We start from the raw sequence: 14,853 nt of genomic DNA, 5'->3' as shown, positions 1-14,853 counted from the left end.
GAAAGAGCCCATGACAAAAGGGGGATAATGGAAGAGAAGAGGAGGACGGGGATGAGGATTCTGAATGTATCCATTATGGAGCATCAAAAGGAGAAAATCAAATGGCCAAAAACAGCGAGATGGAAGCGAGAAAGTGATGGAGATGAGGGCTGAGTGAGAGTACAGGTGGAGAAAGACACAGATGGATATGGAAGGGAGATTGCTTTTTCTCTAATTACGTCCCCTTTCACCGCCACCGAGACAGATAGAAAGCTAATTCCACCTGCCCTTCTTCTCATTCCCACTACAGTTCTAAAAGCACACGCTTGTTTTTCTCTTGGCCCCTTTCACATGCTGCGCCTTGTTTTCACGCTGCCAAATGAACACATCTGAACAAAAGACACCTTTCTGCTGGCTTAGCCTCGGCCGCCATAGTGCACTTTGCTACGATGGAAGGCAAACTTGCGTTTTCCATTTGCGTGTCCGGGTCCACCTTATTGGATTGTTTATCACAATGGCATCACCCTCGGCTGCTATGAATTCACGCACACTTTGTCAAAGGTATTGAACTGCGGATTGGTGCCTTGACATACAAGTTTTGTATCTCATGTTCTAACTCAAAACACTCTTATCTCAAATCATCTCTCTCCAGTTTAATTCTATGAAGCTATTCCAGTCACCAACTGCCCTTTAAAGGGGAAGTGACATGACCAAAGCCCGAAAACGATTTAGCACAACTAAGTGGACAATGGTGGCCCCCCGTGCTGCAGTTTGGACACCACTGAAATAAGGGAATTTCAATGTACTCACTGCAATTAAGACTTGATCTAACGTGTGTAAAAAAAAAAAAACGTGTGTGTGATCTGGCCGCTATAAGAGGAGCGCTGCATCATAAACCGAGGATCAAGTGTACCTTGCAGGGCTTTGGAGTAAATCCATCATTGCTCAGTAACAACTAGTGTAATTTTATCATCAAGTTGGCAGGAAAAAGCAGATTTGTGTTGAAATCCAGCACCTCGATGTTCTCAACCAAGCACAGGATCAGAATCTGCGGTCACTTCAACAGCAATCAAACAAGTGCAAGGCAAATAAAGTGTTGCTCTCTCTAGGGATGTTGAATTAAAAATGAAAATATAAACTCTCCTCCATCTTCAAACCATAACTTGGGCGTTTCCTATTATAACATTTAGCATAAGATAAAAGTCTCAATTATTCCATAGTGATTACTTTTGATTAAATCTTCATTTTCACACACTCAGAAATCACAGATCTTATTCAAGGGGGTAATTTCCTTCTTCTGATGCTAATGATGACAATCTGAGCACAAAGGACTGGACGCAGCATGGATTACGCTTCAAATACAACGGAGACACTCCAACATTGCCAACGTAATCACACACGACTCACGCTATATTTGAGAGGTGGTATAAAAGTAATGAACTAAATAGGACATATGTGACCTGTTGTGAATCTTGTCAATATGCATTTTAGCCTCGTGGCTGAAAACCTGCAATGGCTACAAAAATGAATTGCAAAGGTGTGTGTGGGGGGGGACTTGCAGGACAGAATGAGTAGCAGGGCGCTCTGAACACAACTTGGTTTGCCATCGCCACGGGAGCAGTAGAACCTGAGCGAAAGGTTCTGATAGGCCCAGTGGGGAGGAGATTGGCCTGTCCCTGATTGGATGATTAGGGGCTACAGGGGCTCAAATCAGCCATTTTCAGAAAGAGAGTGGTTTGGTTAAGTGGACTGGCACAGTGTGTGCTCTGTGTGGGATCTTTGTGTGTGTGGGGGGGGGGGGAGGGTCTTTGTGTGTTTCGGCACTGGTGACCCTGCGCATGTGTGTGAGCGTTGTCAGAAAGCTCTAACCCAGTTTGAAAGCTGAGCTGCATTTACATGTGCTACATGAAGATTCAGATTCTAATGATGTAAAGTAACAAATTGAATTTGTGATGCTGTAGTATGCCAATATTCAGAAATTTTTCAAAATAAAAATCACTTTATTGGACGTGTAGTGAGAACGCAAGAGCACTTGTTTGCTTTGGGCTTTTAATGGCAACACAGTCTATTAGAGCGAACACCCCTGTTTGAGGAAATATGGATTTGTGTACAATTACAGCAGCCTCATAAATCAAGTACAGCTATTGTTCATGATGCTTTCCATCAAGGTTAATACCAATGTGACGTATGGCTAACACAGAACTGATGAACTACAACAAAATGAGTTTGCCTATAGACAATTAGCTCATTATAACAATCAATTTGAATAAAACAAATAAAGCACTTACATTAGGAGCATCACTTGTTAATTATAATTAAACGGCACCGTGTAATTGCATTCATATTAAAGTATAATGTCGCTATATGTAACGTTTAGACTAAATAATTCCGCATTATTTATTTACATGATGCCTCACACCTGCTTTTTAAATGTGGGAGTAGAGTGAAAGCAAGAGGAAGGCTAGTAACTGTACAGATGTTTGAACAAAGACCACCAAGTTATTTTAGTCGGCTGGGTACCCATGACAACAGGGATGTGTATACGTGTGCGCATGTGTGTGCCTCGGTCTACAAGCACATCATCTGGCTCCATAAACTGTTCCTTCACATTTCCAATGCTGTCACCAGCACCTGATCAGGTCTCCATATCTGCTATTATTGTCAACGATCCAGTCATGGGATATGTTAGTCGGGGGTTTTCACAATGTGGTTATTCATTTATGTACATGTGTAGAGTGGATACTAAAAAATATATATATTTTTTAGTGTTTTAAATGTAGTAGCCGGTAGTTGCTGTTGTAAATGAATAAGGTACTTATTCCATTGTGATTATATTTGATTAAGTCATTCTCCTTGAGCCCAGAAATCACATTGAAGGTGTAATTTGCTACTTCATCAGCTAATTAAGCCAATCAGAGTGTTACTTGGCATCACCCAGCGTGTGTGAATTTTAATGAAAGACTAACAAAAGTTTTTCTTTGTTTGTATGATATTTGTCTTCTTTTTTTTTAGGGAACCAGGTCGAGTTCAAATTAGGTAATGAAAATAGCACGATTATGATTACTTCTTACTGTAAAAAAAAATGCAAATCATTTGCCAACTCTCTCTCGTTCTCTCTCTTCATCATTGCTCAAGTGTCTCAAATATTAAATGAAGCCAGTGGACATGTTTAGTTTCTTCCGACAGAAAAGATGAAACCCTTTGAAAAAATTGCAAAGGACATTAAAGAACCTACACAAAAAACTCAAGTACATATAAGGCTGCTGTTTTGTCCTCGGCCTGGTACGCTATTAAGAGTGTTTGCTTTGTGTTTAAGGGACACAGGGAGATTTTAAAGGGTTTATTTAAGTCCGTTAAATATATTTATATTTTTCACCCAAAACAACTCCAAAATTATTGGTATTGGCATTTCAAAATGCAAATAGCATACACATCCAAGAAAGGGGCTTCCTCTGGAAATTCCTTTCAGAAAATATCAATTATATTCTATTAATACCTTTCTCAGTGTCAAATCAAAATGAACGTGATCATCTTTGTAAGGGCAGAATTTTCTCTCTATGGACTCTGATTATAATGTGCAAGGAGTAGCGGCCAGCTGGTGTGTATTCAGCAGTGAGCATTTAGATTTTGCGAGTGTGGTGATTAGCACCATCGTGTGCGAGGGTGCAGTGTCCTGCCATGTCAGACGACTTCTTTCATAGTAAACATTTGTTCAGTCTTGTGTGGGGGCATATTGGACCCGCTCGGTACCCACTGCTGTGATAGCACCAGCTAATGAGCCCGTCTGACAGACACACTTTTATATCATTTGGATGAGAGCACGCATATATATTCTTACAGGAGCATAAATGAAAGCATGTGCATAAACAGCCCGTTTTACACACTGCTAACATCCAATCCCTAATGGAATCGGTAATTTTTTGGGGGGGGGTAAATCTGTGTGTTTATTACAGCACATGTTACATGCACCACTTGGGAGTGTCACAATCGCAATGCATTCGCCTGGTTGTCTAATTAATCAAGTCGTGCTCAAGGGAGGGGAGGTGTCACTTCATTTGAGACAAGTGCAAAGAAATAAATTACAGTTAACTGCCCCTGAAAACACTTTGTTAGCACTCACAGGGTTCAAAGTTAGAGTCGAAAATAGACAGCGTTCTGAGATTTGAAGGAGACCTCTCGTGGAAAACGGACTATTTATAATTGCCTGTTTACAATAGTCAGGAGTGCTGCCGTGTGTCCCGTCAAGTGTGAAATTACCGTAAACAACCAAGAAAATCTTTTGTTATCCGGCTATTTCTAGCAAACGTTTGGCACTTCCGCCCACACTGTTATATAACAGTGGGGATAATTTCATAACCAGCGGCCTCACAGCAAGTGAACCACCGTCGAACGACTGTACACCGTCTGAAACACTATCCTGCAGTAATACCCAAATCTCCCATAAGTGGCAAAGCCAAACGGTAAGCAGAGCTGCATTGGGTTTCTTTGAAGGCACGGGAAAAAAAGTGAGGAATAAAATATCATAAAGTTGAAGCTGTTGCATGACATATGAGTGAAGGCGATGACGTACAACTGTGTTATTTGGTGCGTTATAACTAAGACAGCAGGGAACAGTATGTTTGTGCCTAGCTAAGTGCTTCCTAAGTGGATGCTGCCCTCATTAGCTTTTTCATACAAAATGTCTATAATTATATGAATGTATAAGAAGGAGATTGAAAGGTTGGTTGGTCCAACTCGGGCAATAAATGAGCATAAGTAAGCAGACGGGCTTACATTCTTCTATAAGGCACGCCACTAAAAATACATGTAACGCAATTTAAATGTTTATGAAGTATGAGCAAACCATTATGGTAGCGAATTAGCATAAGAGCTTGTCTCGTGTTATAGAAAGAAATCCTCCAGGATTGGTCATAATAATAATAGTACACCACTCAAATTGAAATGAGGCTTATACCGGTATTTAGAAATCACTTAGACTAAGTAGGGGCGTGCCGATGTCCATGATTGACAGCGGCTGAAACCCAAACTGGCCTCAGCTGCATAGGATGGAGAAAAAAAAACTCAAGTCCATAATATACATTACACATGAATGATATGTTTCATTAGTCTGATAGTGACAACTGTAATTTTATTAACTAATGACACACTTAAAAGCTACTCTATTCTTATTCGAAGTCACAGTTTGTAAGTATGTAATAAGGAATAGTGCTTGCTTTTGTTTTATCATTGTTATGGATGATGAATGAGATAATTACGAAAAAAGGCCCACTCTAATCTTTCAAGTGAACTGTTGTAGAAACAATACATCAAGTCAACATCAGTACCGAGCGGGACGTCTGCTTTACTCTATTATAGCGTAACTGCTTTATTTAATACGGACTTTGTGACCTTGGCAGAAACATAGTCTTGGGACTTCTGAGAAAGGCTGAGCATGATTGGTCAAAATATTATTACTTTCAAAGTTCAATGTCATCAAATTATATACAGTTGATAAACAATTGGTAAAAAAAGAAGGCTATTTTATTTATTGTGTCTTTATTTGCCTTTATGGTTTTCTTTTAAGTGATCTTACTGATTTCTCAGTACTCGAGTATCTTTTTGACTGAGTACAGAGAGAAATAATTGGAGGACTACTTTTTCCTTTCACTTTAATCACATTGCCATAAAGTAACATACTCTTACTTGGCTACAAATGTTTTACAAATCTACCCACCTCGCTCTGACACTAAGTCCGTTAAACGAGGAAGACCACAACGGCCCTTCATTATCTTTAAAAGGGGACACTTTACAGAAAATTGACTTTCCAAAAAGTACCTGTTGTCGTCACACGGCCATTTAATCACAAAGTAACCAAGTTCTTTCATTACAATCTCAGCTTCAACAAACAAAAGTACCTCCTAGAAAAAAGTAATTTAGAGGGGTCATACTGTTGGTGTAACCACTACCGGGCAACGTTGGCCAGTAAAGTGTATCCCTTGCCACATTATTACTACCCCCGCCTTGAACTGCAATAGACCAGACAGTGAGAGGAAAGAGGAGGCACTCGGCCTCTGCTCTGTTTTAAATTAAAAATAAAATTGTGAAGCTGAGAAAGACGAAGCTTTTCTTTATTATGCTACACCCTACAGCCTGCATCCCAATGGCGTATTGCCTTTGACATGCTAAAAGATGAGTCTCTTAGAATGTGTGACACGCCGGAGAAAAGTTGTGAGGACAAGATGCTGTTTGAGGCTGACTGTTCAAGAGTGCCACCTAGTGTTGACAAGATGAATTATTGGCTAAAGTATTTGGCCCAGGGCCCAGGTTCATTAATAAATGTGCTCCGAAGGAGCAGAAACTCACATCCAGCTCCATTTGGAGTCTCGGAATAATTGTAAAATGTTGAGACTGTGATGGAAATGTACTTAATAAAATATTTTGGATTTTCTTGCCTCTCCACTCATACTATTTATTCCATTAGTTGAAATGCGCCGTGAAAGAACCGCCACTCTCCACCATACATCACCGATCATTATTGCATCTTAGCGTAATTGCCCTCTCCCTGTTGCGCGTGCACACTTGGCGGGGCCCCTGAGTGCTATCGTTTCTATGCTGGGGCAAGAAAGTGAGTGAGAGTGAATGAGAGAGAAAGAGAGAGAGATATGCATAGCCAGCTTCTTTCCGCCACCAATCAAATTACTTGACCCAGCCGCAATACATCACTGCCAGACTGTTTATTAAACAAAAAGCCATGATTCAATTATTAATGACAAAGATTAATTAAGACCCTGTGCAACACATACACACACAGGTCAGGGAGTTGGGTATATGCACGCTCACACACATATGTGCAGGCAAGCAAACAACGCACAGACACGCGCGTGATTTGACGTCACGTTTAAGTTAATTTGACAACAAGAACCGCAGCCATCAAGCAGGGTTCAACGCAACATGCCGACGAGCTTGTCAGCTAACTCAAGGGTTTGTTTATTGAGGTGCTAATGCTTCTGTAATGGTTTACTTGAGGTAGCATCTGGTGCTGCAAAAGGCCAACTGCTTGTATGCATCTGTGAGGTGACTTATTCCTTTAATACTCTTTATCACTTTATATAATCCAATATATCCGGGATTGTATTCTTGATTTATTTGCTAATTATGCATTGTCACCTCACACAATAACAAAGTTTTCCATTTGTATTTTTTCTATTGTGCTTAATAGGCCGAACATGACTCAAGTGGAGCTTGGAGAAAGTTAGAGATAGCGACTGTGTTTGTGTGCGTGCGTTGTGTATCGATGGAGGGATGGAGAGATGATAGTTGGATAGATGTATAGCTTCTCTATATTCATGGAGGATATCTCAGTACACAATGGAGAGCCTCCACAGCCTTCTTGCACACCACACTTGATGATCATCCAGATCTACAGCTTGTGATTGCTCCCGAGGTGAATCACTAGACACCCGTCATAAAAAAACACACACGCCATAAAAGAGCAGTAATGCGTGTGTGCGTATGGAAAAGCGAGAGAGCATCATTTGCATTTGTGCGTGAAGGTAGGTGTTTATGAGGAAAGGCAAGCTCAATGGGCCAAACAAAACCACTCAGCACATTATAGCCCAAAGCATTAAATTAGGGTGACAACAAAAGCCGTAAAGGCTCGTATGGCGTTGTAAACCACCGAAATCATTAGCACAGCTGCTTAATTGCCTGACCGAGCCTATCCGGACGCTCACATACATTCTTTGACGCCACAAACAAACAGAGCGAGGCTACGAGACATCTATGCCCTCCCCAAAGAGGCCATAAAGACGCGTGATGAATGGAAGGCCGAGCTTGTTCGGCGCAATCAGTCAAGGAGACGGGGCAGCGTTGCGTTGACGACATTTGTTCCGAAACAAATTTATCACGCCGCAATTTGTGTGCAACACAATATCGTCGCAGTCTCTTTATGAATTTGGCTTTCAGTTTCTGCTGCTAACAAGATTTTGGACCATGAAGCCAACATTGGTTCGGCCAAACAAAAAAACTAAATAAGAGGAAAGGTCGACTACATCGCAAAGCAATCATGTGCTTCGCCAAATGCTAGCTAATTTCTGGTTTAGATCGTAACGTCTCATACTTCTGCGTCAAGCCTTCAAATGATCCTAGCTGATACAAGGTGAAGAAACTTATTTAGTGGCTAACATTTGTACTTGCATAATGGTTTCGGGTAGGAGAGGGGATTTTATCATTTTTACAACAAATGTTTCACGGGAACATCCTTGCAAGGAGACCAATTCATCATCACAATAAAAATCATATAAACTTGTGAACAAAAACACAACCCGCGGTGAAAGCGTCTTTATCCTTGGGAGAGATGACAAAGAGGTTACTCAGACTATAAAATTCGTGTATGTTGAGGTACACTTTGCTTGTTAGTCCGATGAGTGCCATTTACACGTGTCAGCTTATCTTGCAAAATTGTGTGGGTGTTTTTAATAACACCCAGAACACTCTGCTCTTAAGTAAACACTATTTGAGAAAAATTACATCAAAAGCACTGTAACACTATGAACGTGTTAAATCATAGTATGAAAGACAGTAAGCCGCCTTGATTACAGGGGCACTCACTTGGCATATTATTTACAGAATCTATAGCACGGTTTTTAATAAAACATTAAAAACACATTTGAAATATTGAGTGATACCAAGAGCAATGGATCAGATACATTTATAAACAGTTTACCATCTAACATCTCATTAGCCTGCTATGGACATGTGTTGTTCATTAGCTGCAGTGAAGCAAGCCAATGCATCGTTTTTACAAACTCTATTTGTTAAATTGCTGTTAAATATAAAAATATTAATAAACCATAAAATCAAATGACCGGATCAAGCAGTATTATGACTCGGCACACAGGAGTCAGGATTCAATAAATCCTTAGTGTGATTTGCATTTGAATATGTGACACGTGCGTGCTGTTAAAAGTTGTTCCTGTATGTCGTGTCAGCCGTTTTTTGGCCAGTCAGCACTAACGCCAGCACTCCAGCATAATGAGTAATGAAAGGGCATCAATAACAGGCATGGGTGACATAGCTTTTAATGATAGCGGCCATCAGCAAAGAAGCAATGGGAAAGGCAAAAGGGGCTCAAGGATGGATGGTGAAGGAAGGAATCGTTAGAAACAAGATGGTGACATTGCTAAACAGGAGCTGACCACTGTTGCAAAGGAACAGGATGTTGTGACAAGTGCTTATTACTTTTTCCTCGTAAACCAAATTGTCGGACCTTTGTTTGTTCAAATAAATCTTATTTACTCGTGAGCAACATTTTATTGCTGTTTGTGATCCAGATGATTTGTGAGTACAATATAAAAATATCGCCTTTCAGGGTTAGGGGAGCCCCTCTGTTTATCCTCCCTGTTTAAAGGGAGAAATAGATAATTCCGCTGGTCACGGACCACACAAAAAAGATTTTTTTTTTTTATGTTTGTCTGCAAGCCACAGCTTGAGACTTTGATCCTTCTGCCTCAGGATGACTCTTTGTGACTCAAGAAAATATATAAAGACATTACGTTTTATTTTAGTTCGTTCTGTACTTAAAGTGATCTTGTAATTTTAAAATGAGTTGGGGTTTTTTTTTGCTCATAATATGCATCACAGTCACCGTTGTGTGACACCTGATGCAAACATTTATTTGCACTATTTGAAATCTATAAAATTGAATGCTTCTTGCTACATAAACTTTATTTAAAACTAACATGGCTCACCTCTCACAGATGACAGCACTATATACAACCCTAATGTAAATATATATATATATATATTTGCTTGTATGCATGTCGTGTACTGTGTCTTGTCACCGTGGGATAGTGGAAACGTAATTTCGATTTCTTTGTGTGTCTTGGCATGTGAAGAGGTTGACAATAAAGCAGACTTTGACTTTGATATATTTGAACAGGCTGTTGTTTTGCAAATATATAGTTAACATTGTTAAAGGAAATCAGGTTAACAATTGACTGCATGCGCAACGGCCTCTAAAATGATGACATGACACATAAGCAGTCAGTTTTGGTTTGCATTTTTGGTTTGTTGCAGGTGGATGATTTAGCATTTGAACAATCAAAAAGAGCCAGGCAATACCAGCATTCCTTCATTGACTCACCATTTTAAAATGGGAGGGGGGACTCAGAGGTCTCCTGTTAGAATTTGAGGAGCTCATCACTTGAAGTCGGGAATGTGCTCAGATTTGCTACACTTGCTGAAAACACCCCCAAGAAGACACAGAAAAAGTCAGCTGATGGCTAGGCCTCACCATTTTAATCAACCGGGCTGTTAGCTGCAAAGCTAACAAACAATTCAAAAAAGGTCACATTATATTACATACTGAAGGAAATAATTTCAAAAATAGACTTACTTGGACAGTGTCGCTTGCTGTGTCAGACAGTTTGTATCGCTCCCATGGAAAATTAAAGATGTTTTGCTCATCCAGAATTGTATTGTCCCAGATTGCTCAATCATCCTTAAAATGTTTATTACAAATTAACATTTTGGGAGTGGTTTGGGCATGCATTCCATGCATTGATAAAGTCCAGCCACAAGCCTTTTTATGTTGCTCGGCTGAAGGGAAAAAAACAGTGGATGTTCTCCAGCCATACATGCATAATTGTTTGCAAAGAAACTTCAGGGATGAATTGAAAATTGTGGAGGCGGGGTTAGTGATGTCACAAACACAAAAGGTTTGTCAGTGACATCATAAATCCACAGTCTGTTAAATGATAGAAATGGAAATTGGTGTCGTGGTACACTCGCTTGACTTGTGTACAGACACCATGAGTTTGATTCCCGCATGTGTGTGTGTGTGACAAAAAATAAAATAATTTTTTAAAAAAAGGAGGAAATGAAAATTATTAGCGTAACATTTATCACAATAAACATAATTAGCAGCAGCAGCGGCAGCAGCAGCAGCAAAATGCACTGTCATGTAATTGAACATGTTTCTAGCCGCAAAAACATGGTCGTTGCAGCTTTGAGCAAATACGATTGCTGCAGCAACACATCCTGTTTCATATGTCCACATCCTGTACAACAAATAACACTAATAACAACAGATATGATGAAGCATGGCGAAACATGCTGAAATAACTTCAGAAAATAGCAGCTTTGCTCCCCTTACGAAGGCTCCCATTGGTCATCTACAAAGTCACAATTAAAGTTAGAAAAAACACACAACATGTAGAGTATAAAACAATCAGAAACGCATTGAAGATTGACATTTCTCAGGCTGCCATGACACTAAATGGTCACATGGCCCAGTTTAGAAATGTGCCGTGTCATGATTGTGCAAGTTGATATATAAACACACGGCGGTCAGTGGTTTCGTTTTTGACTCCGCACGAACTGATACACCTTCTTCTTCTCCGTCCTACTTGACCTGGTAGAAACTGGACATTGTAACATAATCCTCCTCCTTTTGATGGGCTCCTAACATACCAGACGTCGAGTCTCCTGGACTGAGTGGTGCGTTCGCCACAAGCGGCAAACTGGCGCTCTGGAGACTGTCGTCTCCATCGGTGCAGCTGCTGTTGCGCGAGATGGAAAGCTCCAGCTCTTCCGTGCTGGTGCTGCAATCAAAGTTTTGCGTGGAGCCGGGATAAGTGGCCAGTGTAAGATCACTAGTTGCACAATGGATAGCGTCCAGGATTCTTTCGGCTTCCACCACTGGGTAGATTTTAAGTGTACTGAACTCTTCTGGTTTTATGGTGAGTACAAGGGAAACCTGAAAACAAACAAAACAATGACGAGAAATGTTCACAAAGATTGTGATTGAGGTCAAACTCACTTTATTGGGCCTGCTGTTGGGCACCAGTGTGGGTTTCGGATGCGGAATACTGGGCCACATGTAAGCAAACAGTCTGAGGGGGGGAAAAAAAATTAAGTTGTGAAATTATTTGTAAGCAGGTCCATTCAGAGATTCCTACTTTTTTTTCCAGAAGAACCCCAAGATGGACGTCAGCGCCAACAAAGAGAGAAGACACACAACCAGCTTACTCGTCACTTTCTCTCTCTCGTGATTTTGCGTCCGCGCTGAGGATCAACGGAAAGCCATTACTGTTTTGCAGCTTATTGAAATGGTCAAAAGTAGGAGGAGCTTCTCTCACCTTCAGGAATGGAGAAGGTCAACGGGTTGCTCCATTCGCTCCAACTCCCCTTGAAAGAAACGTAGGGTATTGCTCGTACTTTGACCTGATAATTCAAGTTTTTACCGAGGTGCTCCATGTCGATGGTCATTGTATCTGATGCGGAAATATTTCGAACCTGCAGGAAAGGAGTACGACGTTGATCAACGCATAGCAAGCATGGGGACGTTAATCCATGATTACCATTTTCTTGCCGGGACTCCAAATGACCAGCTGGAAAAGCTGATTTTCGACTTTCAGGTACTCCTTCTGGTAAGGAGTCCGAATGTGAAACACAGCCTGATTTGAGTCGCGCTTCAACGTCACGTTCCAAACCTCGGGACTGCGAGGTTTAACTGCAAGGACACAATAGACAATCGGGTCAGGTTCTGAAAAGTCAACTTTGATTAAAAGTACAGATGAAGACGCACAAGTGAAAATCTCAAAAGCGTCAAAAATGAATTTAAGAACACGTGATCTTTTTTCAATTGTCAAATTGAAGAATATTTAGGTCTGGGTTCTGGCTGCATCAATACTTTATTTTTGTAATAATGTTTGGTTTTCTCCCCAGTACGGAATTTCAGGTTGTTTGCCCACTGAAATGTGCAAGTACATTTTTAGATTAAAATTAAACGTGTGAACATTTTTCAAACTTGACAGATACTTTACACGTCATCCAGCTTAATTTTATGAATTGTTACCAATTTTCTTCAGTTGGACTGTCTTCCGGACGATGGCGCCCCCCTTCAGGCGGATGGTCAAGTTGAGACCGGCCAGGGGATTCAGTTCGGTTGAGGTGATCGAACCTCCCGACTCTGTCAGACATCTTATTTTGTTCACTTGCAGGTCGGTGAAACTGAGAGTAGAAAAAAATATGTTGTACAAAGATCATCAGGTTGATTGACAGTTGGCAAAATGTCAACATAAATTGTCTTGTCAGTGACAGCCAGGCTTGCATTTTCTCCAAAACATTTACCACACGGTCATCGATTCCACGCCGTCATCCTCATCTTCATCATCCTCGCTCCCGTTGCCAGTTACCTTGCAGGTTAAACTGCTTTCTACTGTTGTGATGTGGGAGGTGCAGCTGATTCTGGAGTCTGGAAATTTAAATCAAGCCAAATATTTGCTAAAGTAGCCAGGAACAGCCGGGAGACATTTTTCACATGATCGTAACGCAATTAAGCTTAACCCTTAATATATATAGAGAGAGAGATTTTCCCAACACCAAGGGGTGAAGTCAGACAACGTGAGTGATAAAGCACAAGTGTCGTGTATCGATCAAACCATTGCTGGTCTCACCCAGGTCAGAGTCTCCGTGTCCACTCTGAGCCAGACAAGCCGCCGGGAGCAGCAACAGCATCGGCAGCATTAGCAACAGCGACGGCGGCGGCGGCGGCTCGGCTATCCGGCAGCCAAACAGCATCTTGTCTGCCTCTTCTTTTTGTTTTCAGATGACTTGACTGAAACTGACAGCTCTTTTCGTCAGAAAGGAAGAGGAGGGGTTGAGCGGCTCCGAGGCAGGACGGCTTCAGACTGTACACAGGATGCTCAGAACATCAGATGTTGACATCATTTTGGGGAGTTGTAAATCGAGACTTGTGAACTTGATTTCTTCCGTGTTGTTAGATTGGGCCTGTTCATAATTCGAGCTAGGCCGTTCTGTCGCTGTGACGACTGGCAACTTCTTACCTATGACACCCTTGGCACACCTATTAGTTGATATCAGTTAAGGTCACATGATTCTTCAGTAGCACCTGAATGTTTTCAGACAGGCTGTTCCGTTGTTGTCATCTTCTACTTGTAAACAACCAACTCACTATGAAGTGCAGAAGAGGCAATGGCCTCTGTTCTGGTTACCTCGGTTACCACGGTTTCCTGGACCCGAATGTAGTTTCACTCAAAATCGACTGTCACTCGATAACAACTAAAAAATGATTCGGCAAGATTGGGAACTGACTTTCATTTTGTGCTGTGATCCACATTTGAGGAAAAAGTCCAAATACAGTACACACAATTTGCTTGTTCTGTGAAAAATGACATCTGAAGCAATACAGTCTAGTGCAAAGTAAACCCACTCCAGAAACTCGCCCCCGCCAAACCACACGCCTGAGGTTTGTATCTCGGCACAACATCGCAAAACATCTTCAGCTGTGGTTTTAGCGTTTAGTCGCCTCCCACCCATGCATTGATAGGAATCTGATGAGCCACCTGTTTATGCTACTTGCCGCCGCATTTCTGGTGGCCTCAACATGCTGAGACAGTCAAACAGTTGCAGTCGAGGAATTGGGCACCAAGGAGATGAATTTTGAAATTCCAGCTTCTTGAATTGTTCCGCTCTTTATGTGCTTAGACCAACATGGAGCTGCATCCTGTTGAGGATGGCGTATATCTATTTCAGTCATCTATCGTGGTGACGCGTGTACTGTAAAAACCGCAACGATAACTCGCTCAGTGATGCGTTTACGAGAAGCCGCATTGAGCGTGTCTTTGAAGTACCGCTCAGACAGCCACGTGGACGACGCCTTGGTGCGTGGTACTGTGTGTGAAAACTACTTCCTGCCCCCCCCCCCTTGTTTCTCAGTCAAACTCAGATCTTCTCAAACGTGTGAGCAGCTTCGGCGCTCTCGTTACCGCATCCTCTTGCTTAATTTGAGTTTCATTTCATCTCGCCACTTGCTGAGCATTAGCATTTAAAATATTCCCCCACCCACCATAACACTGCAGCTCTGCTTAC

At 41.4% G+C, this 14,853-nt stretch overlaps 1 protein-coding gene across 1 annotated transcript; it reads right to left on the bottom strand.

Moving 5' to 3' along the window:
• Positions 1 to 10,235: 10,235 nt before the first annotated feature.
• Positions 10,236 to 14,664, bottom strand: il7r (interleukin 7 receptor). The gene is made up of 8 exons (XM_037280740.1): positions 13,419 to 14,664; positions 13,093 to 13,216; positions 12,818 to 12,972; positions 12,321 to 12,472; positions 12,099 to 12,255; positions 11,919 to 12,024; positions 11,780 to 11,852; positions 10,236 to 11,716 (listed from the first exon to the last, which is right to left on the bottom strand). Exons 1-8 carry the CDS (start codon positions 13,540 to 13,542, stop codon positions 11,363 to 11,365), a joined length of 1,245 nt encoding a protein of 414 aa, XP_037136635.1. The 5' UTR covers positions 13,543 to 14,664; the 3' UTR covers positions 10,236 to 11,362.
• Between the last annotated feature and the right edge of the window lie 189 nt (positions 14,665 to 14,853).

This window comes from Syngnathus acus, chromosome 21 (genome assembly GCF_901709675.1).
Source record: "Syngnathus acus chromosome 21, fSynAcu1.2, whole genome shotgun sequence".
NCBI lineage: Eukaryota > Metazoa > Chordata > Actinopteri > Syngnathiformes > Syngnathidae > Syngnathus > Syngnathus acus.
Note: the sequence above shows the minus strand (reverse complement) of the source record. Positions and strands in the feature narration are given on the sequence as shown.

Bases quoted from the DNA above. Each gene is read 5' to 3' on its own strand.
- il7r (XM_037280740.1), bottom strand. From the start codon at position 13,542: ATGCTGTTTGGCTGCCGGATAGCCGAGCCGCCGCCGCCGCCGTCGCTG. The intron at 12,025-12,098 runs GTGAGAGAAGCT...GTTGATCCTCAG, and splicing joins GACCTTCTCCATTCCTGAAG to CGCGGACGCAAAATCACGAG. The intron at 11,853-11,918 runs GTAGGAATCTCT...TCCCCCCCTCAG, and splicing joins GGGTTCTTCTGGAAAAAAAA to ACTGTTTGCTTACATGTGGC.